This window comes from Lonchura striata, chromosome 6, assembly GCF_050655825.1.
Source record: "Lonchura striata isolate lonStrDom1 chromosome 6, ASM5065582v1, whole genome shotgun sequence".
NCBI classification, from domain to species: Eukaryota; Metazoa; Chordata; class Aves; order Passeriformes; family Estrildidae; genus Lonchura; species Lonchura striata.
The window spans coordinates 4,255,584-4,272,127 of record NC_140708.1 but is presented as its reverse complement, the minus strand read 5'-3'; the positions used below and the strand labels follow the sequence as shown (position 1 = coordinate 4,272,127).

Genomic DNA, 16,544 nt, shown 5'->3' with positions numbered 1-16,544 from the left:
AAAAAAATAAAAATAAATCCACATAAAAATCTCTTGCTGTTGATCTGTTTTGGGGATGTGTGTGTAGAGGGGTAAATATGAGTGTGACCCATGTGTGCTTGTTGAAATGGATTTACTTTGTGTTACTTCAACCCGGTGCCTCCTCTTTATCAGCCAGAGTTTCACATTGCTGTTTTGAGAAGGAAGAAAATCTCTGGAGATACACATATATAGATACAGAAACATAAACAGTTAAGCCACTGCAAAAATAAATATTGATGTATTAATGGTTCAGGCCAAAAAGAGACCCTGATGCCATGTCCAGGTAAAAAATGTAGAGAGGTGAAGCCAGGGATGGGATGAGGCCAGAGAGGAAGTGTCAGGGTGTGTTTTGGCAGCCCCCATTTCCTGTCTGATGCCAAAAACCAGTTCCTGTTGCCGGGGTTTTTAGGGAAACTCTCTAACAAGGTTTGGTGCTGCCTCGGTTGTCCCAGCTTATGGATGCTCCATCCTCAAGCAGCAGCAGCTTCCCTCTCAAGGACCACTCCCTGCCTTGCTTCCTGCCCTTTGCTCTGCAGGGCACGGCTGGGAGGGGACACTTGAGTGGTCCCCAGTGCCACTTTTCATCGAGGACAATGGCAGCAGTGGCCAGCTGGTGGCACTTGTGTGGGAGGGAGGTGAGAAGTGTCTTTGCCCTTAGAGGGTGTGGGAGCTGCTCTAAAGCTCACACAAAATGGTGCTTCCTGTGGAAACTTCAGAGATGTTGGTGATTGACTTCACTGTGATTGTGATTGACCTAATTGGTGGTCACTGATGCTGCTGTAATCCCTCAAAAAAGGCTGTCTTTTCATCCTTCCTGCTTTGCGCCCTTCTAAATGTCTCCTGCAGACATTTTGGTGTAATGAAGTCACTCAGTCCTTTTCCTTGTGTTTTTAATGGCCCCTCCTAAAAGGTTAAACCCAAACCCTACCAGGCCATTCCTTAAAACCCAGCCACGCTGGATTCCTCTGGATCTTTGCAGTGCCTGCTTTTACAAGTGCTTTGAAAACCCTGCTTGGATTTTACCATGGAAAAACTCTTCCACCTGTCTGTTGGGTCCTTCCCTTCCACACAGCATCACTACAGCTCATCACACCTTCAGGTTTTTAGGCTGCAGCAGCCACAATATTTGGGCAAGGAGGGATTTCTGGGATTGTAAGGGATATGAGAGACTTCAAGGCTTGCAACTGGTGTGGTTGTTGCTTTTCTTGCTGGGATGGCCAGGTCAGGTTGGATGGGTCTTGGAGCAACTTGGTCTGGTGGAGGATGCCCTGCCCATGGCAGGAGGTGGAATGAAATGAGATTTAGAGTTTCTTCCAACCCAAACCATTCAGGAATTTGTGTTCTGTGAGATGGAGCAGAGCAGGTGCTTGTCCCCATTGTTCCCATGGGAACTGGAATTATGGCTGTGTCTCCAAACACCTTCTTCACTTCTAATTTTCCTACAGCACCTATTGCATCCCTTCAATACTCACACTGTTGGCCAGGATGGAGTGGGTGGAGCAGCTTTCTAGGAAAGCTTCAGCTTTCTTTCCCGTGGCTTTTGCCAAAGGGTTTTATCTCAGCCCTGGAGCCTTGTTGGCTCAGCTCAGCCACTTCCCAGGCTCCCTGCCTGACTCACCAGCCTTGGCCCTGAGCTTCCCCCCAGCTTTTCCTGCAGGGATCTGCTCATGACACAGCTGCTGTGGTTTGCCCAGCTGTGTCCCATTGCATCTTCCCAGCTTTCTCCCTATATTCCTGATTGCTGGGCAGGTTATGACAGCAACCCTGCCAGCTGCTGCTCCTTGGATACTCCAGATTGATTCCCCTGTGGCACTGTGGCTGTCAGATGAGAGTGTGCACGTCCTAGGAAAGCCCTGCAGGGATCCTGGTGTGATGTGCCTGTCCCAAGGCACCTGCCAGCTCTGCAGTGGAGGTTTGGGATGTGCAGCTGCAGCTTCACGTGAGGTTTGCTGTTGCCACAGTTTGGTGCTGGGATTTTCACTGCTGCTTTGGTGAGTTATAAACTGAGGGTTTTTTTTGATTTTTCGTAGAGTCTGAGGAGTCTCTGGGGCCGAGCAATCAGGAAATACAATTGTTTGTATTTCAGGCTGCCTAGGAAGGAGAGAGCAGTGGCTGATCAGAGAGAGCTCTGCCCCAGCACTGCAGAGCTGCCTCTCCACTAAATTCCCATGGAGATCCAATCCTTGCCGTTTTCCAGATGCATTCCATCACTCTTTCTCGTGGTAACTTTTTCTCTGCAGCCAGCTGGAACAGACAGGTAGATAATGTTTTATTGCCCTGTTTGGTGAGTGGTGTCCATGTGCTCTCCTGAGGGCTGGATGGGATGTCCTGGCAGTAAGAGTGACTTGCAGGGTCAAAGAAAACATGGAAAACCGCTTGTGCTGGCAAGCCTGGAGGCCAGGAGGGGACGGCTTTGCCACCCAAAACCCCGGTCAGAAGGGCGAGGGGCTGCCGAGGAACAGCCCTGGTCCATCGTAGGGGTCCCTCGACCTTGTGTGCCACCCGTGGGACATCCCTGGGGAGCCGGAGCAGAGGATTTGGTCCCGAGATCCCCGTGGGAGCCGGCTGCGGTCCCTGCGGCTCCCAGAGAGGCGGGACATGGATGGGCACTGGCTGTCCTGGGGGGCTTCACCAGGAGCCACATCTGGCATCCAGCCCTGCCCGATTGTCCCTTTGACTTGCTGCTGGATGGAATGACCCTTTGGGAGGCTGAGGGAGCTGGGAAGGGGCTGGAGAGTTCCTGAGGGAGCCGGGAAGGGAATGGAGAGTTCCTGAGGGAGTTGGGAAGGGAATGGAGAGTTCCTGAGGGAGCTGGGAAGGGGCTCAGCCTGGAGCAAAGGAGGCTCAGGGGGGACATTCTGGATCTGCACAGCTCCTGCCAGGAGGGGACAGCCAGGGGAGGGGGACAGACAAGGGGAAATGGCCTCAAATGTGTGCTGGGGAGGTTGGAAATGAGGAAAAATTTCTTCACAGAGGGGCTGTCAAGCGCTGGAACAGGCTGGATAAAATACACCCAGGTGCAGGTCCCTTTCTGCCCACTTAAACTGAGATAACTCCATTCCAACTCTGTGGGCACAATGCCACCTTTACTGGGGACCTGGGGCTGAAAGGTCCCTTCCAGGAGGGTTTGGAGCCTTTGCCAAGGAAATGGGTGACTTTACCAAAAAGCCCATGTTCCTTCATTGCTGTTTTAATATCTAATCAGGACTGGGGAAAAAAAAATTCATTGGAAGGGTTTGGAAACTTCAGGATTCAGTGGCTCAGCAGGACAGCAAAACTTCCAGCAGCAATGCAGGTTGGTGAAATCCATATTCAGATATCCTCACCACTTCCAAAGGGTCTGGAAACCCATTCCCAACTTCAATCCCAGCTACAGGACCTGGTCCCTCTGGCAGGACAAGTATCTTTTGGGACTAGGAGTTCAGCTGATTTGGGGTAAATATCAGCTGGATGATAAATATATGCCTTTTTCAAGCTCTAGAGGAGGAGAAAGAGGAAAGGGAGCACCCTAGATACAGACATAGAAAGCAGGTTCTTGCTGGAAGTGCCTCTCCCTTCTTCCCTTCCGTGTGTCCAGGAAAGTTAAGAGTCAGAAACAATATAAAAATGCAGGGCATTTATTTCTGTACATAACCAAAGCACTTGTAATTGGTGTCTCCAGATAGAAAGCCAGGCAAGTCTCCTCCCCTGAACCAGGAGACTCAGTGCTAATATTTCAGGCTCATAATTAAAACAGAATATACTCCATATCACTCTTTTCTTTCCTAAAAACTTGTTTTGTGCCACAAGCACACAAAAAAAGGGCTAAAAATATTTCCAAGAAACATTATTATCAGGAAGGAATGAAGAAATGTTGCTTTTACCTCATGAGCCTCCCTCCAGTGCTGGAGGTGTTGAGTGGTGGTGCATGGTAACAATTCAGCTTGGGAGGCCAACCTCCCAACCAAAGAAAGTAATTTATTCCCCCACTGGGGACTCGCAGCTGGCTGCAGATGTGTCCCCTCCTGACAGCTTTGATAAATCAGGAGAAAACACAGCATTTTGGGCACTCAGTCCTCCAGGAGGGTTTCTTGGGCTCTCAGAAAGTCATTCACTTGCAAAACAAGGCCGTTTCTCATGAGGAAAAGCTTGGCTTCCAGCAAGGCCCTTCCCCATGAAGGAGAGGAGTCCAGGAGGGGGAAATCTCAGCCTTTGGGGGGTGATGGCAGGTTTGGGGGCAAGGGGTGTGTCTGTTCTTCAGCAGCTCCTCTTGAGGTCCCTTCTGATGCCCTTATTGCAGCATTCTTCTCGTTCAAAGGTGGTTGTGGAGGAGAATCCCAAAGTGCTCTGACTCCTTATTCTTTTTCTGCAGTCAGCAGAAGGTTGCAGACCTTGGAATTGGTTTGGTGCAAGGTAAATTCCCTCCCGTGCACAGTGCCACGCCGGCCTTTCTGAGCGGTGCTGCTCTGGCTCCCGGCAGCCTGGGAAACTGTGAGGACTTCTCTGTGGGACAAAGTGGCAGCAGGATGGGCAGGAGCCTGTGGTGGATCTCAGCCTTCTCCTCCCAGACCAGCCCAGTCACCATGTCCTGATGGTCTTATGGAAGGTGCTTCCACCATATCAGGAACTTGTGGCGCCCTTCCCTCATCCCTAACAATTCCCACCCAGTAAGTGCAACCATTCATTCTCTCCTCTTCCCAAGAAGTCCTCCTTTATCTCAAGCCCACCAGGATGTTTCTACAGGATCTGGTGCTACCTGTATGGGACCTGTTCCTCTCTCAGCTGCAGGCACATGAGCACAGGGCTGCTGGAAAACCTCAGCTTGGTGTCAAAGTGGATCGAGGTCTCCACCTCTGTCTGGCTCCTCAGGGTGGCTTGGAGGAAAGGGGAATCCAGTTCTGCCTGGAAATCCATGGCAAGGCTTCCCCTGGTACAGAGAAGCACGTAGGGTCTGGTCACAGAGCAGTGGCCTGTGCTGGCCACCAAACAACTCCATAAACACCTCAGTTAGAGGTCTGGCCATGGAAAATGGGTGTGTATGCACCAGGAAAGGCTGGACCCACCAGGAGAAGAGCAGGGAGCTGTGGGAATCCACCCTTACCCCCCGGGAATTCCCATTCCCAGAGCCAAGCTGACCTCGCACTGATGCTGGTTTTCAGTTCCTGATCCCAAATGCTCACGTCCATGTCAGCTGAAATGTCCAGCCCCAGCCCACCCTGGAGTCTGACGGTCACTTGGAGGCCAGACTGCAGAGGAATGACCTGGAAGATGGAAAAGGCAGAGCTACCTGGGACCAGGTACTGCTCCTGGATGAGTGGCTGACAGCGGCAGGGCCTTTGGCTGCTGGGAATGTCCATCCCAGCCCTGCAGCTGGACCTGCAAGAGGGCAGCTCCAGCCACGGGTCTCCTGTGGCAGGGAAAGACATCGCACTGCTTGACCAACCCCAAGACACATCTGGCAGTGCCACCTCACTCTCAGATCTGTGTCTGGGGTGTGTGACGTCCACAGGCTCATTTCATTGCATTCACTGGGATGTGGTGTGGAGACAGGCCACTGCTCCTTCCCCATCCAGTACCTGGTGGTGGTCCATCAGCAGGAGGTTCCCTCTGACCACACTGGTGGGCTCTCCACTGCTCAGCAGGACCTTGGCCATGAGGTCTGTGTACCCCTGGAAGAAGATGATTGGCCGCAACTGGACGTCCAAGAAGGTGGCCGACATCCCAGCCATGAGCTCCTCTTCCCCTTCTGAGAGGTTTTCTCCCATCATCGACTCCATCCCTTGCACTTCAAAGGTGACCTGGAAGACACAGGTGGACGGGAGCAGGACCTGAGTGATGGAGTGACTTGGATGAGGCATCCAAGCCACCCCTGAGCACCCTGAGGTATCAGTGTTGCATCCTCTGGTTTTTGGGGTAGCAGGGGACTCCCTTCTCCAGAGCAGGAGTGTCTGGTTTCACACAGGTTATTTGGGAATTTGCCTTTTTCTGATACAGGACATGCTGAGCACAGAGGTGAGGCACCACAAGGAGGTGAAGAGGGGACACAGGGTTGGTGCTGTCACTCCCCTTCAGCCCCTCTCCCACCGGCACCTGAGCTGCACGGAGCCGCTGGCCGTGGCTGAGCAGGGAGAAGTCGGAGATGCTCTTCCTCAGGAATCCACCCTCCAAAAACAGCAGGTCCAGCCCAAAAGTGGAAGTCAGGTCCTGGGTGACTGGCAGACAGAGAGATGCCCATGAGCACCCCTGGGTGTCTGGTGGAAGGGGGGTGGTAACAGGATGATCTTTAAGGTCCCTTCCAACCAAACTATTCTGCATCTTCTCCTTTTATTCTTGCAACACTCAAACGATTCAGCATTGCAAGTCTGGTTTATTTTTTTCTTCCTGACTATTCTACCTCACTGACCCTCTGCAAGACCAGACTGAGCTAATCTGAAGAGGGACAGAAAGGAGGATGAAGAATTCAGCAGATACTTAGCAAGACTGCTTTTTGCAGTCTCTGAAGTTTGATTCTTTCTTTTAAATCTCAGTGCAGGAATCCTCCTCTTTTAAGATCTTATTAAAAATACTAAAGGAAGTAAGGAATGGAGTGAAATATCTTGACTTGCCAGGGAAAGCACAGAAACTCCCGCCAGCACCATGCCATTGGTTTCAACTCCAGCTGAAGCTCCTCTTTCAAACCAGCAGCATTTGGGAAAAGTTTGTGTTAGAGAAGGTCAAGTTCATATCTCAGGTGGTGTCAGTCAGCTGGTGCTGGGGGATGCCCTCAGAAACTTCCCTGAAATTTTAGGGCGTTCTATAGACCTGAATCCTCCTCTGGAATCCATCTTTTCCCACCAACCCCTCCTTTAACCCTCTGAGGGGACTGTGGGATCAGTGTCCTCTGTGCTGTCACCTGTCAGAGGTCCCGAGAAAGAAGAGGAGATGCCAACTTTAGAGAAGAAGTTGTAGTTATTTATCCGTGGGTCTCCCATGATGTCTTTCATTATCTTCCTGGAAAAGAGAGGGAAAGGATATGTCAGCACTGTGAGGGAGGGAAGGCAAAAGGTCAGTGGTCACTACAGAAGGAAATATAATTTGCCAAAGTATTTCTCATGATTGGTGACTGCCCAGAGCAGTGTGAATGAAAAATGAAAGCATTAGATGTGGGCTACCCTGGAATTTTCTTTTCCTCTGGCTTTTTCTGCAGCTTTTGCTTAGCTCTGAAAAACGTGAGTGTTTGGTTTGTTCTGTGCAGACAGAAAGATTAATTCAAGTACAAACTGTGCACTGCCCTGGGAGCCAGAGCTTCAGCCTCCAAGGACTCTGCCAAAACCACAAGCCTGGGTCCTGCTGCCATGGGGCAGAATGATAAGGAATGTCAGGTGCCACCTGGCTGTGTGGCATCTGCGTCCCTTTTGTTACTCCAGGAATGTCCAAGCAGCCCCCACAAAGTGATCCTGATAGTAAAAAGGTTTTAAAATCATGGGGATTTAGGGTTAAAAGGAAAATTAAGCTTAGTAGCCCTGAAAACTAAAATACCCTAGGTATGTGAAGGCCTTGTACCTTGCTAGAACTGCACCTGGATAGCTAGTACATGATAAATTATATAATTGTTAGATGTGATGATTGTTTAGTAATTAAATATAATTACTGTTTAATCATAAGATTAATCATGGGTAACTGTGGTCAGGGGCCTAAGAAAGATCACGAGAAACTCGTGCTTGAATAAAGTCAATGTATACAATAGAACAATATAAGTTTAATAATTAATATAGATAGAATATTAAATAGTTCAGCTCAAAAGCCATGTTGGAGTCAGATTTGGGTCTGTACCCCTGATTCCCAGAGCTCCCAATAAAAGCACCTGCATATAATCATATCTTGTGGTTATGTGTGCTCCTGAATTCTAACAATTCTAGCACATTTTAAAGACATGTTCATCCAAAACCCACAGCTGGATTGTGGAGGAGGAGGAGAAAAAGGTGCTGTAGAGGAGAAAAAGGTGATGTAGAGCAGAGGGAAAAATGCACCCGTCCCCTCAAGCCCCACCTTGCCAGGTGGTGGTGGTCACGCAGGCTGTTCTGGACCTTCAGCAGCAGGAACGTGGCCATCTCAGTCTCCATCTCGCTGGTGGCCAGCAGGATGTTGATGACATCCATGGGCAAGGGGTGGCTATCCAGGAGGATTTCTGCAGCAGCCAGGCGACAGGTTTTGTCATAACTCTTCCTATTCTGGTGGAAAATCCTCCTCATCACACGCTTCACCTGATGAGAAGGGGCAATTAAAAGAGGGAAGTGCACTGCAGCAGCTTGGCTTTGAGTGGGGAGGGGAGCACCAAGCCTCCCAACATCCTCTCCCACCTCGCTGGAGATGTGGGGAGCGGGGAATCGCTGCAGGGCAGAGGTGGCTGCACTGGTGATGGCCGTGGGACCGTCCTCGGCGAGCTCCAGGAGGGTGGGGATGGTCTCAGGGAGCCTTGCATTCCCCAGAGCCAGCAGGTAAATGACCACCTCGGGCTCCTCCTCAGCACCTCTGAGCCCCCTGAGGAGCATTTCCACCCCACGCTCCACCACCTGTTCGGGATTTGCAGGAGGAGAGGGAGGTGAGGGACAGGAGATTCCACCTTGGAACTGCAAGTGTGAGGGATTGCAGAGGACCCACCTGCAGCCCACAGAGCTTCTGCTGGCACAGCTTGCCTACCAGAGAGCCCACAGCAACTATTCCTGTCTCCCAGATCTCAGGTGCCAGATGCTTCCCATCCAGCTTGTCCTGGGCATCAGGAAAGGGGTGACAGGAAGCAGAAAAAAGAAATGAGGGAAATAAAAAAAAAAAAAGAAAAAGAAGGAATATGCTTTACCACTCATCTCAAGCAAGTAAGGGAAAACTAGCTCACCTGCCTTGAAGGAGGCCAGGTGTGAGTTAATTGGATGAAATGCTGTGCTTCTAAATTAAGATTTTATTATCTCTAATCCACTGATACAAAGCACCTTCTGCTGGATTCTGTCCCTCTGAGAAGCATCTACTCCCATCACCAGTGTCCCATTAAATGCACATGAAACAATCCCATGGGCAGGAAAATCAATTTCTACAGAAACATTTTCCTTGTTCCATGGTGTGTGGATCCATCCCCAATGCAAGACCCTCGGGGAAGAGAGAGAGATGTCTGTACTCACTAGGACGAGGTGGAGAAGCTCTTCTGAGGGCCGGGGAGAGAAAGCTGCTGCATAGAGAAACTTCTCCAGGAGGGACTTGGGCTCCTTGCTGAAATCCAGGAAGTCTGAGAGCGCTGCCAAGGAAGCCACTGACTGCGCAGCCACCGCTGCCTCCACGAGGAAGGGGCTGGAGCAGGAGGAGGGAAGTCATCAGTGGCACAGCCGCAAAAACCATCAGTGCTTGGACAGGACAAGCCTTAGGAGAAGCCAGAGAACTCTGCCACAAGTCAGGATGGCTGCCTGGAGCAGGGATGGTGCATGGAGCAGCACCAGGTGACCCTGGATGTCTTGTCCAGTGCTGGGAATTTTGGAGAGATAGCTTCAGGGGTTCTCACCGTGTCTCCTCGGGCGCTCTCCTCAGCAGCTCCAGGACATCCCTCTTCTTGGCGCTGCGCAGCATCTGGATGAACCTCTGGAACTGCCAGGCTGTCGCCACCTTCGAGGTGTCTGTTCTGACTCTCTTCCTGTCAGAAGCCTTCAGGAAGGCTCTCAGCTGCAAAGGTGAGGTTTGTTAGGGGGGATTTTGCCTCTTTTCCCTTGTTACCATGGGATAACATGTTTTGTTTGCACCATAGCAGCCCCTCTGAGAGCACCACTGGGGTTTAACCCCAAACCCCACAAGTGCCCAGCTTGAGGCAGAGCTCCTGGTGAGTTCTGGGGGTTGGTAGCATCACTGACCGATGGGCAGTGGGTGCAGACCCTCCTGAAGGGCAGGCTGGCCATGCCCAGGGGCTGGGGCTCTGCCCCCATGCCAGCCAGCACATCCTTAAGGCTTTGTCCAGACACCTCTGCCGGCCCAGGCATTGCAGGAGACACCAGCTGGAGCTGCTGCCTGTGAAGGGAGAAACAGCTGATGGAAACAGTTGTGATTTCCACCCTCCATGGCCAGTGGTTGGGATCGTGGCTCACCTTGAAGTGATTTTGATGCTGGAGTAGGATCTCAGGGCTGGAGCCACCAGGTGGCTTTCCTCTGCCAGGACTGACTGGAGTAGGCTGTCTTTCACCACAAACTGGCTTCTGCTGGAGGGCTGCCACTTAACTCCAAACATCTTGGAAAAGGTAAAGCAAGGAAAAAAAAATGCAACATTTTCTCCCCTTGCCTTCTCCCCAGGAGACTTCTCTCTTTACATTAGCAGAAAAAGAACATTCCAGCCCACAAAGTCGCCTACTTTACTTGCAAAATGTAGGAAAGGAAAATCCATAAGAGCCCGCCTTCTTCCCAGATGTGGGAGAAGGCAACACCAGGTGTGAGGACCAGCAAGGAGATGCTCCCACCCAAGGCTGATGCAGGTAGACAGAATGGTGACACCACAGAGACTTGCACAACAAGGTGGTGTTGAGACCCCTGCCAGGGCTCGAGGGGTCTCCATGGGAACGTCCATTTTTATATTGAATTCAGTAGAATTTGTATATATTAAAAAAAACAACTTAAATTTTGTTTATGGCAGGTATAACTGCATTAAGACCCACGGGATTTCATGGGTTTATGTCAGAGTTGAACACAGCCTACTGCTTTAAGCAAAACAGAGGCCTGTCAAACTAATCCCCCATGCAATGAGTCTGAGACCCAGAAAACATCCCTGTGTCTCCACCTTCCCAAGCAGGACCAGCTGACAGCTCAGAACTGATAACAGGAGTGGGGATGGGGTGACCCAGAGCACCTTTAATGCTCCTTCCCACCTCGACACCTCAAGATCCTCCTGAGGGATGTTGGTGCATCCCACTTTGAGGATGAGTCTAAGAGTCCCATCCCAAGCTGGTGCAGAAGGCTGAAGCCAGCTGGGAATGGGAATCCAAGGCCACCTGTAAAAAGATTTTAGGGTTTGCGCTGCTGTACTCATTGTGAACTGAGCACCCCCACAGTCAGAGCAATGGACTTGCTTTGTTTACGGAGGTGAATCCAGACTTTGGCTTTGAGCAGCTGAGGAGATCTTTGGTCTTGGTGATGGAATGGTTGGACACGGTGTAGGTGACTTGGCAGCTTCCAGAGGCATCTTCCTGAAACACAGATGGGAGTGACCACGAGTATTAAACAGTCTGTGGAGAGGACAGACACAAGGGCCAGCCTAACAGAACAGCATCTAAAATCTAGAAAGTGGGACAAATCAGGGGGTGGCTGGATAGCTCCAAATCCATCTGGGCATCTTTGTAAATTCAGGTTCTAAATTAAGATGTAATTAAGCATCTCTGTGACTGCATTTGGGGTTCTGAGACTATTTCATGTTGTTCACAGGTCATTCCAGCTGGCTGCTGGCAAAGCAAATCCTGCTTGGCAGGAATGCTTGTGGAGTTTTTTCTCTGCTGCTCCTACTGTCCAGGGAAAGGCTGTGATTTTATTGCTGAAAGTTAGGTTATTTTATTTTAGGTCTTCTGCCTTTCCAAGAGTCATCCTTGCTCACAACCTGGTTGGAGCAGCAGACCTGATGCTGTTTATCCTGAATTTTGCCCCCCCTGCTGAAGCTCCTGGGCTGGCTAGGCTCCAGGGCCAGCTCTCCTGGTGCTTCCCTGGATTTTTGGTCCCAGCTCTGGACCTACCTCCACTGTGGTGCTGGCATGGGGCTGAAGCTGGAACAGACTGATGATGCCTCGTTTCAGGTTGGAGATCAGGATGTTTTCCGCTTTATTCCCATAGAAAGCTTTGACCTGGGAGGGCAGGAAGTGGTGCCTGGCTGAGGGGACATCTCTGGGGTCCCTGCAGGCTCTCTGCTGCCTTCTCTGACAGAAGGGAACCTGAGAACACCCTGTGGAATTTTCTCAAGGAGGCCCTTATCCCTCAATAGCATGAGGACTGTGAATGCAAGAGCACAAAATTTCCCTTTCTTTCCCACCCTGGGGTTCCATAGCCTTAGAGGAGAGGGCCAGAAAGGAGCTTATATCCCATGGTTAGGACTGAAGAGCTTTAACATGGGATTCTGCAGCTCCAGCTGAGTCTTTCTGGAGCACAGGACTCCATGTAGGGTCCAACACTGGCCACTCTGTCCAGTTCCTTCTGCTCTGAAATCAGAGGTGGAGCAGGAACTCCCATGGGCTTCATAGTCCAGAAAATTTAGGATGAGGACAGGAATGCTTTGCAGAGGGCATGAACAGCCCAGGAGGTGTCCAGCTGACCTTCCCACTGATCCAGGAGATGAGCACTGGCTGCTGGAGCTCTGCCTGTGCCTCTGGGCTCAGTGCAATCTCTACAGGGGAACCTCTGGTGCTGTCCTGGCTCTTCTCTTCTTCTGGCTGGCGTTGGGCCTTCAGGTCATGGATCTGCGACAGCAGAAGATGGCAGAAAGCAGTGACCAAGTGTCTGCTCTAAAGCTGGTGTGCATTTTACCTGCAGGCAATGGATTTGGACAGAGAGATCATTTTTCAGCTGGTGTGGGCTAGAAATGGAAGGGGTTGCAGCTCCTGGGGCATTCCCAGCAGGAACACCTGGCTGTGATGGCTGTACCTGCCCTGTACACACACCTGGAGCAGCTGGGATGGCTGTACATGCCCTGCACACACCTGGAGCAGCTGGGATGGGGCTGTACCTGCCCTGTACACACCTGGAGCAGCTGGGATGGCTGTACATGCTCTGCACACACCTGGAGCAGCTGGGATGGCTGTACCTGCCCTGCACACACCTGCACCTGGAGCAGCTCCTGCCCGCCTCGGTCGCTCCAGAGCCGGTGCAGATGGATCAATGCCTCGGCCTGCATCCGGGCTCCCCATGGGGATGGTGTGGATGTGTGCTTCAGCTGGACATCCAGGGTGTACCGGTATTGGTACAGCCTCCTGGGCTGGAAAGAAAGCAGCAAATTCCCTGTGGAAAGATGGAAATGTTGAAGTTAAGAGGTCATGGATCACCTCTACTTTTCATACCCAGAAACCTCCATCCCAGAGGGCACCCAGACTTGCAGGAGTGCTGATGGCTTGGATCACTCCATGTCCTGGGAGGGGAAGTCTAGCTGATGGGAAGGTTTTCATGGGCAGTTATTTGTGCCTGTGGTTTGGATATTTGGGTGCTCTCGGGGCTGGTGTTTCCAGCCCTGCCTTAAGAAAGATGGCTGGAGAAGCAGCTCTGCTTGGGCACTTCAGGACTTCTAGAAATGACAAAGAAACACACTTTAATCCTGAAGGGAAGTTTCCCGAGCATGTCCACGGACAGAAGGGATATCTCCAGTGCCTTTTCAGCACTGGGCATTAACTGGGGCACAATCAACATCTTTAGGGGAGAAAAGAAGCTGAATCCTTCATATTATCAGTTTTCCATCAGAACTTCTAACTCCTAATTAAATCACTATCTTTATGCTAAGACAAAATTAAGTTGGTGGGACAGCTTGTAAGAGGCCGTCTGAAGACCCTTACTCATTTGCCTGCCGATTGCCACGAGCAGGAACTCCCTTCCCCCTCTGCTGTTCTGGCTTGGAGAAGGAAACAGTGCAGGTGCAGCTGCTGCACCATCATGTTGGCTGTTCCCAACGAGGCCTGGCAGGAACTTGGCAAGGAGCTGGCAAGGACTTGGTGAAGACCCAGCGTGGACCCAGCACGGAGCGGCCTGCTGCAATTCCTGCTTCACTCTCCACCCTTAAGCCAAATGAACTGTTGGGGTGACTCTGGTGGTCTCTCACTGAAGACCCCTCATCTGCCTCGTTACCACTGTGATAGATGGAGATCAAGAACCCTCTCCCCAAGGACTGAGACTGAGACTCCTACCACAGGGAGTGAGGGAAATGGTGGTGTGACCACTAATGACATGACCTGTTTTCTTCCAGTAACTTCAATGGACTTATTCTTCATTGTGTTCGTCCTGCCTGGATGGTTTTCAGTAGATTCACCTGTTCCCCCCATAGCAATTTCAACAGACTCTCATTGTTCTGCCTGTTCCCCCCTTTTCCCTATAACTGGACCCCTGGGTTAGGTAGGACTTTGGAGACTCTCCCCAACACAACAAGACGGATCCCCATCATCCAGACCAGTGAGGACTCCGCCTGTGTTGGTAGCTATTCCCATCCCCCCTCTTTCTCTCTCTCTCTCTCTCTCTCTCCCCTTCTATTCTTTTCTGACCCCACTATCACATTTATTGTTTTGGCCCCTAATAAAGGTGCATTTGTTGTGATTAAACTGAAAGCCCCTGCTGTTTTTCTTTTGCACTTTGGGATTGGCTAAGAAACCATCACGACACCCTGCTATAAGCGGATCGTGACACAGCTTTAGATCAAAACTCTCTGCTTTAATCTTATTTCTCTCGACTTATTTGAAGTCCCTTCCTATTGCTCATATACAAGTGTGATTGAAGGGGGGGGGAGGGTTGTCTTTGCCATGACAAAACCAGTCAAATCTGTTTTCTAAAGTCACTTGAAATTCTCTTGCAAATTTGATGCAGTTGTTGGACTTCTGAAATGTTTTACAGCTTTGCTGCTTTTAACAACAAATGAATTAATGGAAGTCCAGGTCAGTCCCTGGGGCTTTCCTCTGTGAGACAGACTGAGGAGTTTTTACAGTTCTGCACTGCATGCAGTTTAAAAAGCTCCAGCTCTCTGGTTTTCCTCACCCCTCCAGAAAGGATTTCCACAATCCTCAAAATTTCCTGGCCTCAGGAGATGCTCATGCTGTCTGCAGTTTTCCAGTCGCTGTTTCCTGCTTGGCTGCAGACCGGGAATGTAAGTGCTGGGATGAAGATCTCACCTCTCAGGACATCCAGACCCCCTCGAGTCCCTGGAGCTAAACTAGCCCAAAGTCTCTCTTACCTTTTGCTGCTCTCAGGAGGGAAAAGCAAAGCAGACAAAAGCATCCCCAGACCGCCTGTGGATCCATAGTGGGCTCCGGGAGCCGGGCGGGAGGCAGGGAAAGGGAGGGGGTGGGAGAGAGGGACCGCACAACAAAAGTGGGCAAGATCAGCAGTGTCAGGGGATGGGGCCCGACCTGCTCCCTGTCCCCGCCTTACCCAAGGAAAGGCAAATAATTAAACCTCTGTGCCAACCCCCAGCAGCCGCGGGGCCTTTGGAAATCAGCTGAGGTTTGCCAAAAGCCGGCGGGAGGGGAGGGATGCTGGAAGAAAAAGAGCCGCCAGAAGCATTGAGGGGTGGAGGAACTGCCCGTTTGTCCTGACACGGGAGGGCGATGCTCAGAAAGCTGCTCTGTCTTTTGGTGATCTCTCTCTTCCCATCAAGGGAGAGAAGACAGTTCCTTTCAAAAGAAAAGACCCAGAAGGGGGAAGGGGGGGAAACAGCTTTTCCATCCTTTTAGCTGGAGACTGGGATTTGCAGCCTGGAGGCTCAAGTTACTTAAAGGGCCAGGCTGGAGGGGATGGGGAGCACTGCTACCCCCAGAAACAAACGGGAAAGGGCTTAGGAAATCCATCTCTAAATGCCTTGGCCCACTAACCATACAGTATTTTTTAAATGCATGAACTTCCTGATTGCTGAGTTTAATTGTTTTCTAAAGACACCAAAGTAAGCGGTGGTGATTCAGCTCAGAGTCCTGGGAAAGCTTTTGCTAAAAAAATGGGGGAGGTGGGGGGGGGGGTGGAAAAGGGAGGCACTTCATGTGTCCTTCTGGAAGTGATCTGCATATTGCAGTGGGATCAAAACCCCAGGACTTTGATGGTTTGGCATTTTCAAGGGCACATCTCCCAGCTCTGCATCACCACTGGGCTTTGGGGCCACTACTGTGATCAGAAAATCAGGGCAGATCCAGCTGAGAGAAACCTGGGGAAACTCCAGTTATAGGTTTCCCATATGTGGTGTCTTCACTTGGTCTTCCAGTGATCCGTATGGACAAATGCCCCATATTTAGCTTGAAAAATATCCTTCTCTTTAGTATTTTCATTTAGCTTTTATAGAATCATAGAATGGTTTGAGGTGGAAGGGACCTTAGAGACCATTCTCTCTCAGTCCCCTGTCATGGACAGAGAAGCCCATGGCCCAGAGAAGCTGCAGCTGTCCCTGGATCCCTGGAAGTGTCCAAGGCCAGGCTGAGTGGGGCTTGGAGCACCCTGAGATAGTGGAAAGTGTTCCTGCCCATGGCAGGGGGCTGGAACTCGATGATTTTTAAGGTTCCTTCCAACACACACCATTTATGGCTCTGGGGGATTTGTGCTCTGCAGTGCCACCTGAGAGCAAAGCACACTTTTCAGAGGATGAAAGTCCTGCTGAACACGGGAAGTTTCAGTTCTTTACCCAGTGTGGGGGAAAAGGAAGTGTTTCAGAGTGAGGTGGTTGTGGAGGGTCTAAGCCTTGAAGGTAGGGTCCCAGAATGTTTGCTGTCTGCAGCTCAATGCAATACCTGGAGAGGCAAGGCAAACAGAAATAGCCTGTGAAAAAAAAACTGCTGATAAGGAGGCCTGAACTTTGGCAAGGTGGTTATTTATGTCTGGCTGTCAAG

The 16,544-nt window shown here is 50.8% G+C and overlaps 1 protein-coding gene across 1 annotated transcript; it reads right to left on the bottom strand.

Moving 5' to 3' along the window:
• Window positions 1–3,618: 3,618 nt before the first annotated feature.
• Window positions 3,619–15,325, bottom strand: LOC110477787 (microsomal triglyceride transfer protein). The gene is made up of 18 exons (XM_031505127.3): window positions 14,909–15,325; window positions 12,803–12,981; window positions 12,300–12,443; window positions 11,727–11,834; window positions 11,073–11,189; window positions 10,101–10,240; window positions 9,870–10,023; window positions 9,527–9,684; window positions 9,153–9,318; window positions 8,641–8,748; window positions 8,340–8,552; window positions 8,029–8,243; window positions 6,893–6,990; window positions 6,091–6,212; window positions 5,577–5,798; window positions 5,137–5,261; window positions 4,757–4,927; window positions 3,619–4,503 (listed from the first exon to the last, which is right to left on the bottom strand). The coding sequence occupies exons 1-18, from the start codon at window positions 14,973–14,975 to the stop codon at window positions 4,356–4,358; spliced, it is 2,655 nt and encodes an 884-aa protein (XP_031360987.2). The 5' UTR covers window positions 14,976–15,325; the 3' UTR covers window positions 3,619–4,355.
• Window positions 15,326–16,544: the final 1,219 nt, after the last annotated feature.

Coding starts and splice junctions, on each gene's coding strand:
- LOC110477787 (XM_031505127.3), bottom strand. CDS start 14,975: ATGGATCCACAGGCGGTCTGGGGATGCTTTTGTCTGCTTTGCTTTTCC. Junction 8,749..9,152: donor AGCTTCTCCACCTCGTCCTA/GTGAGTACAGAC, acceptor CCTGATGCCCAG/GACAAGCTGGATGGGAAGCA. Junction 5,799..6,090: donor AGCGGCTCCGTGCAGCTCAG/GTGCCGGTGGGA, acceptor TGTGTCTTCCAG/GTCACCTTTGAAGTGCAAGG.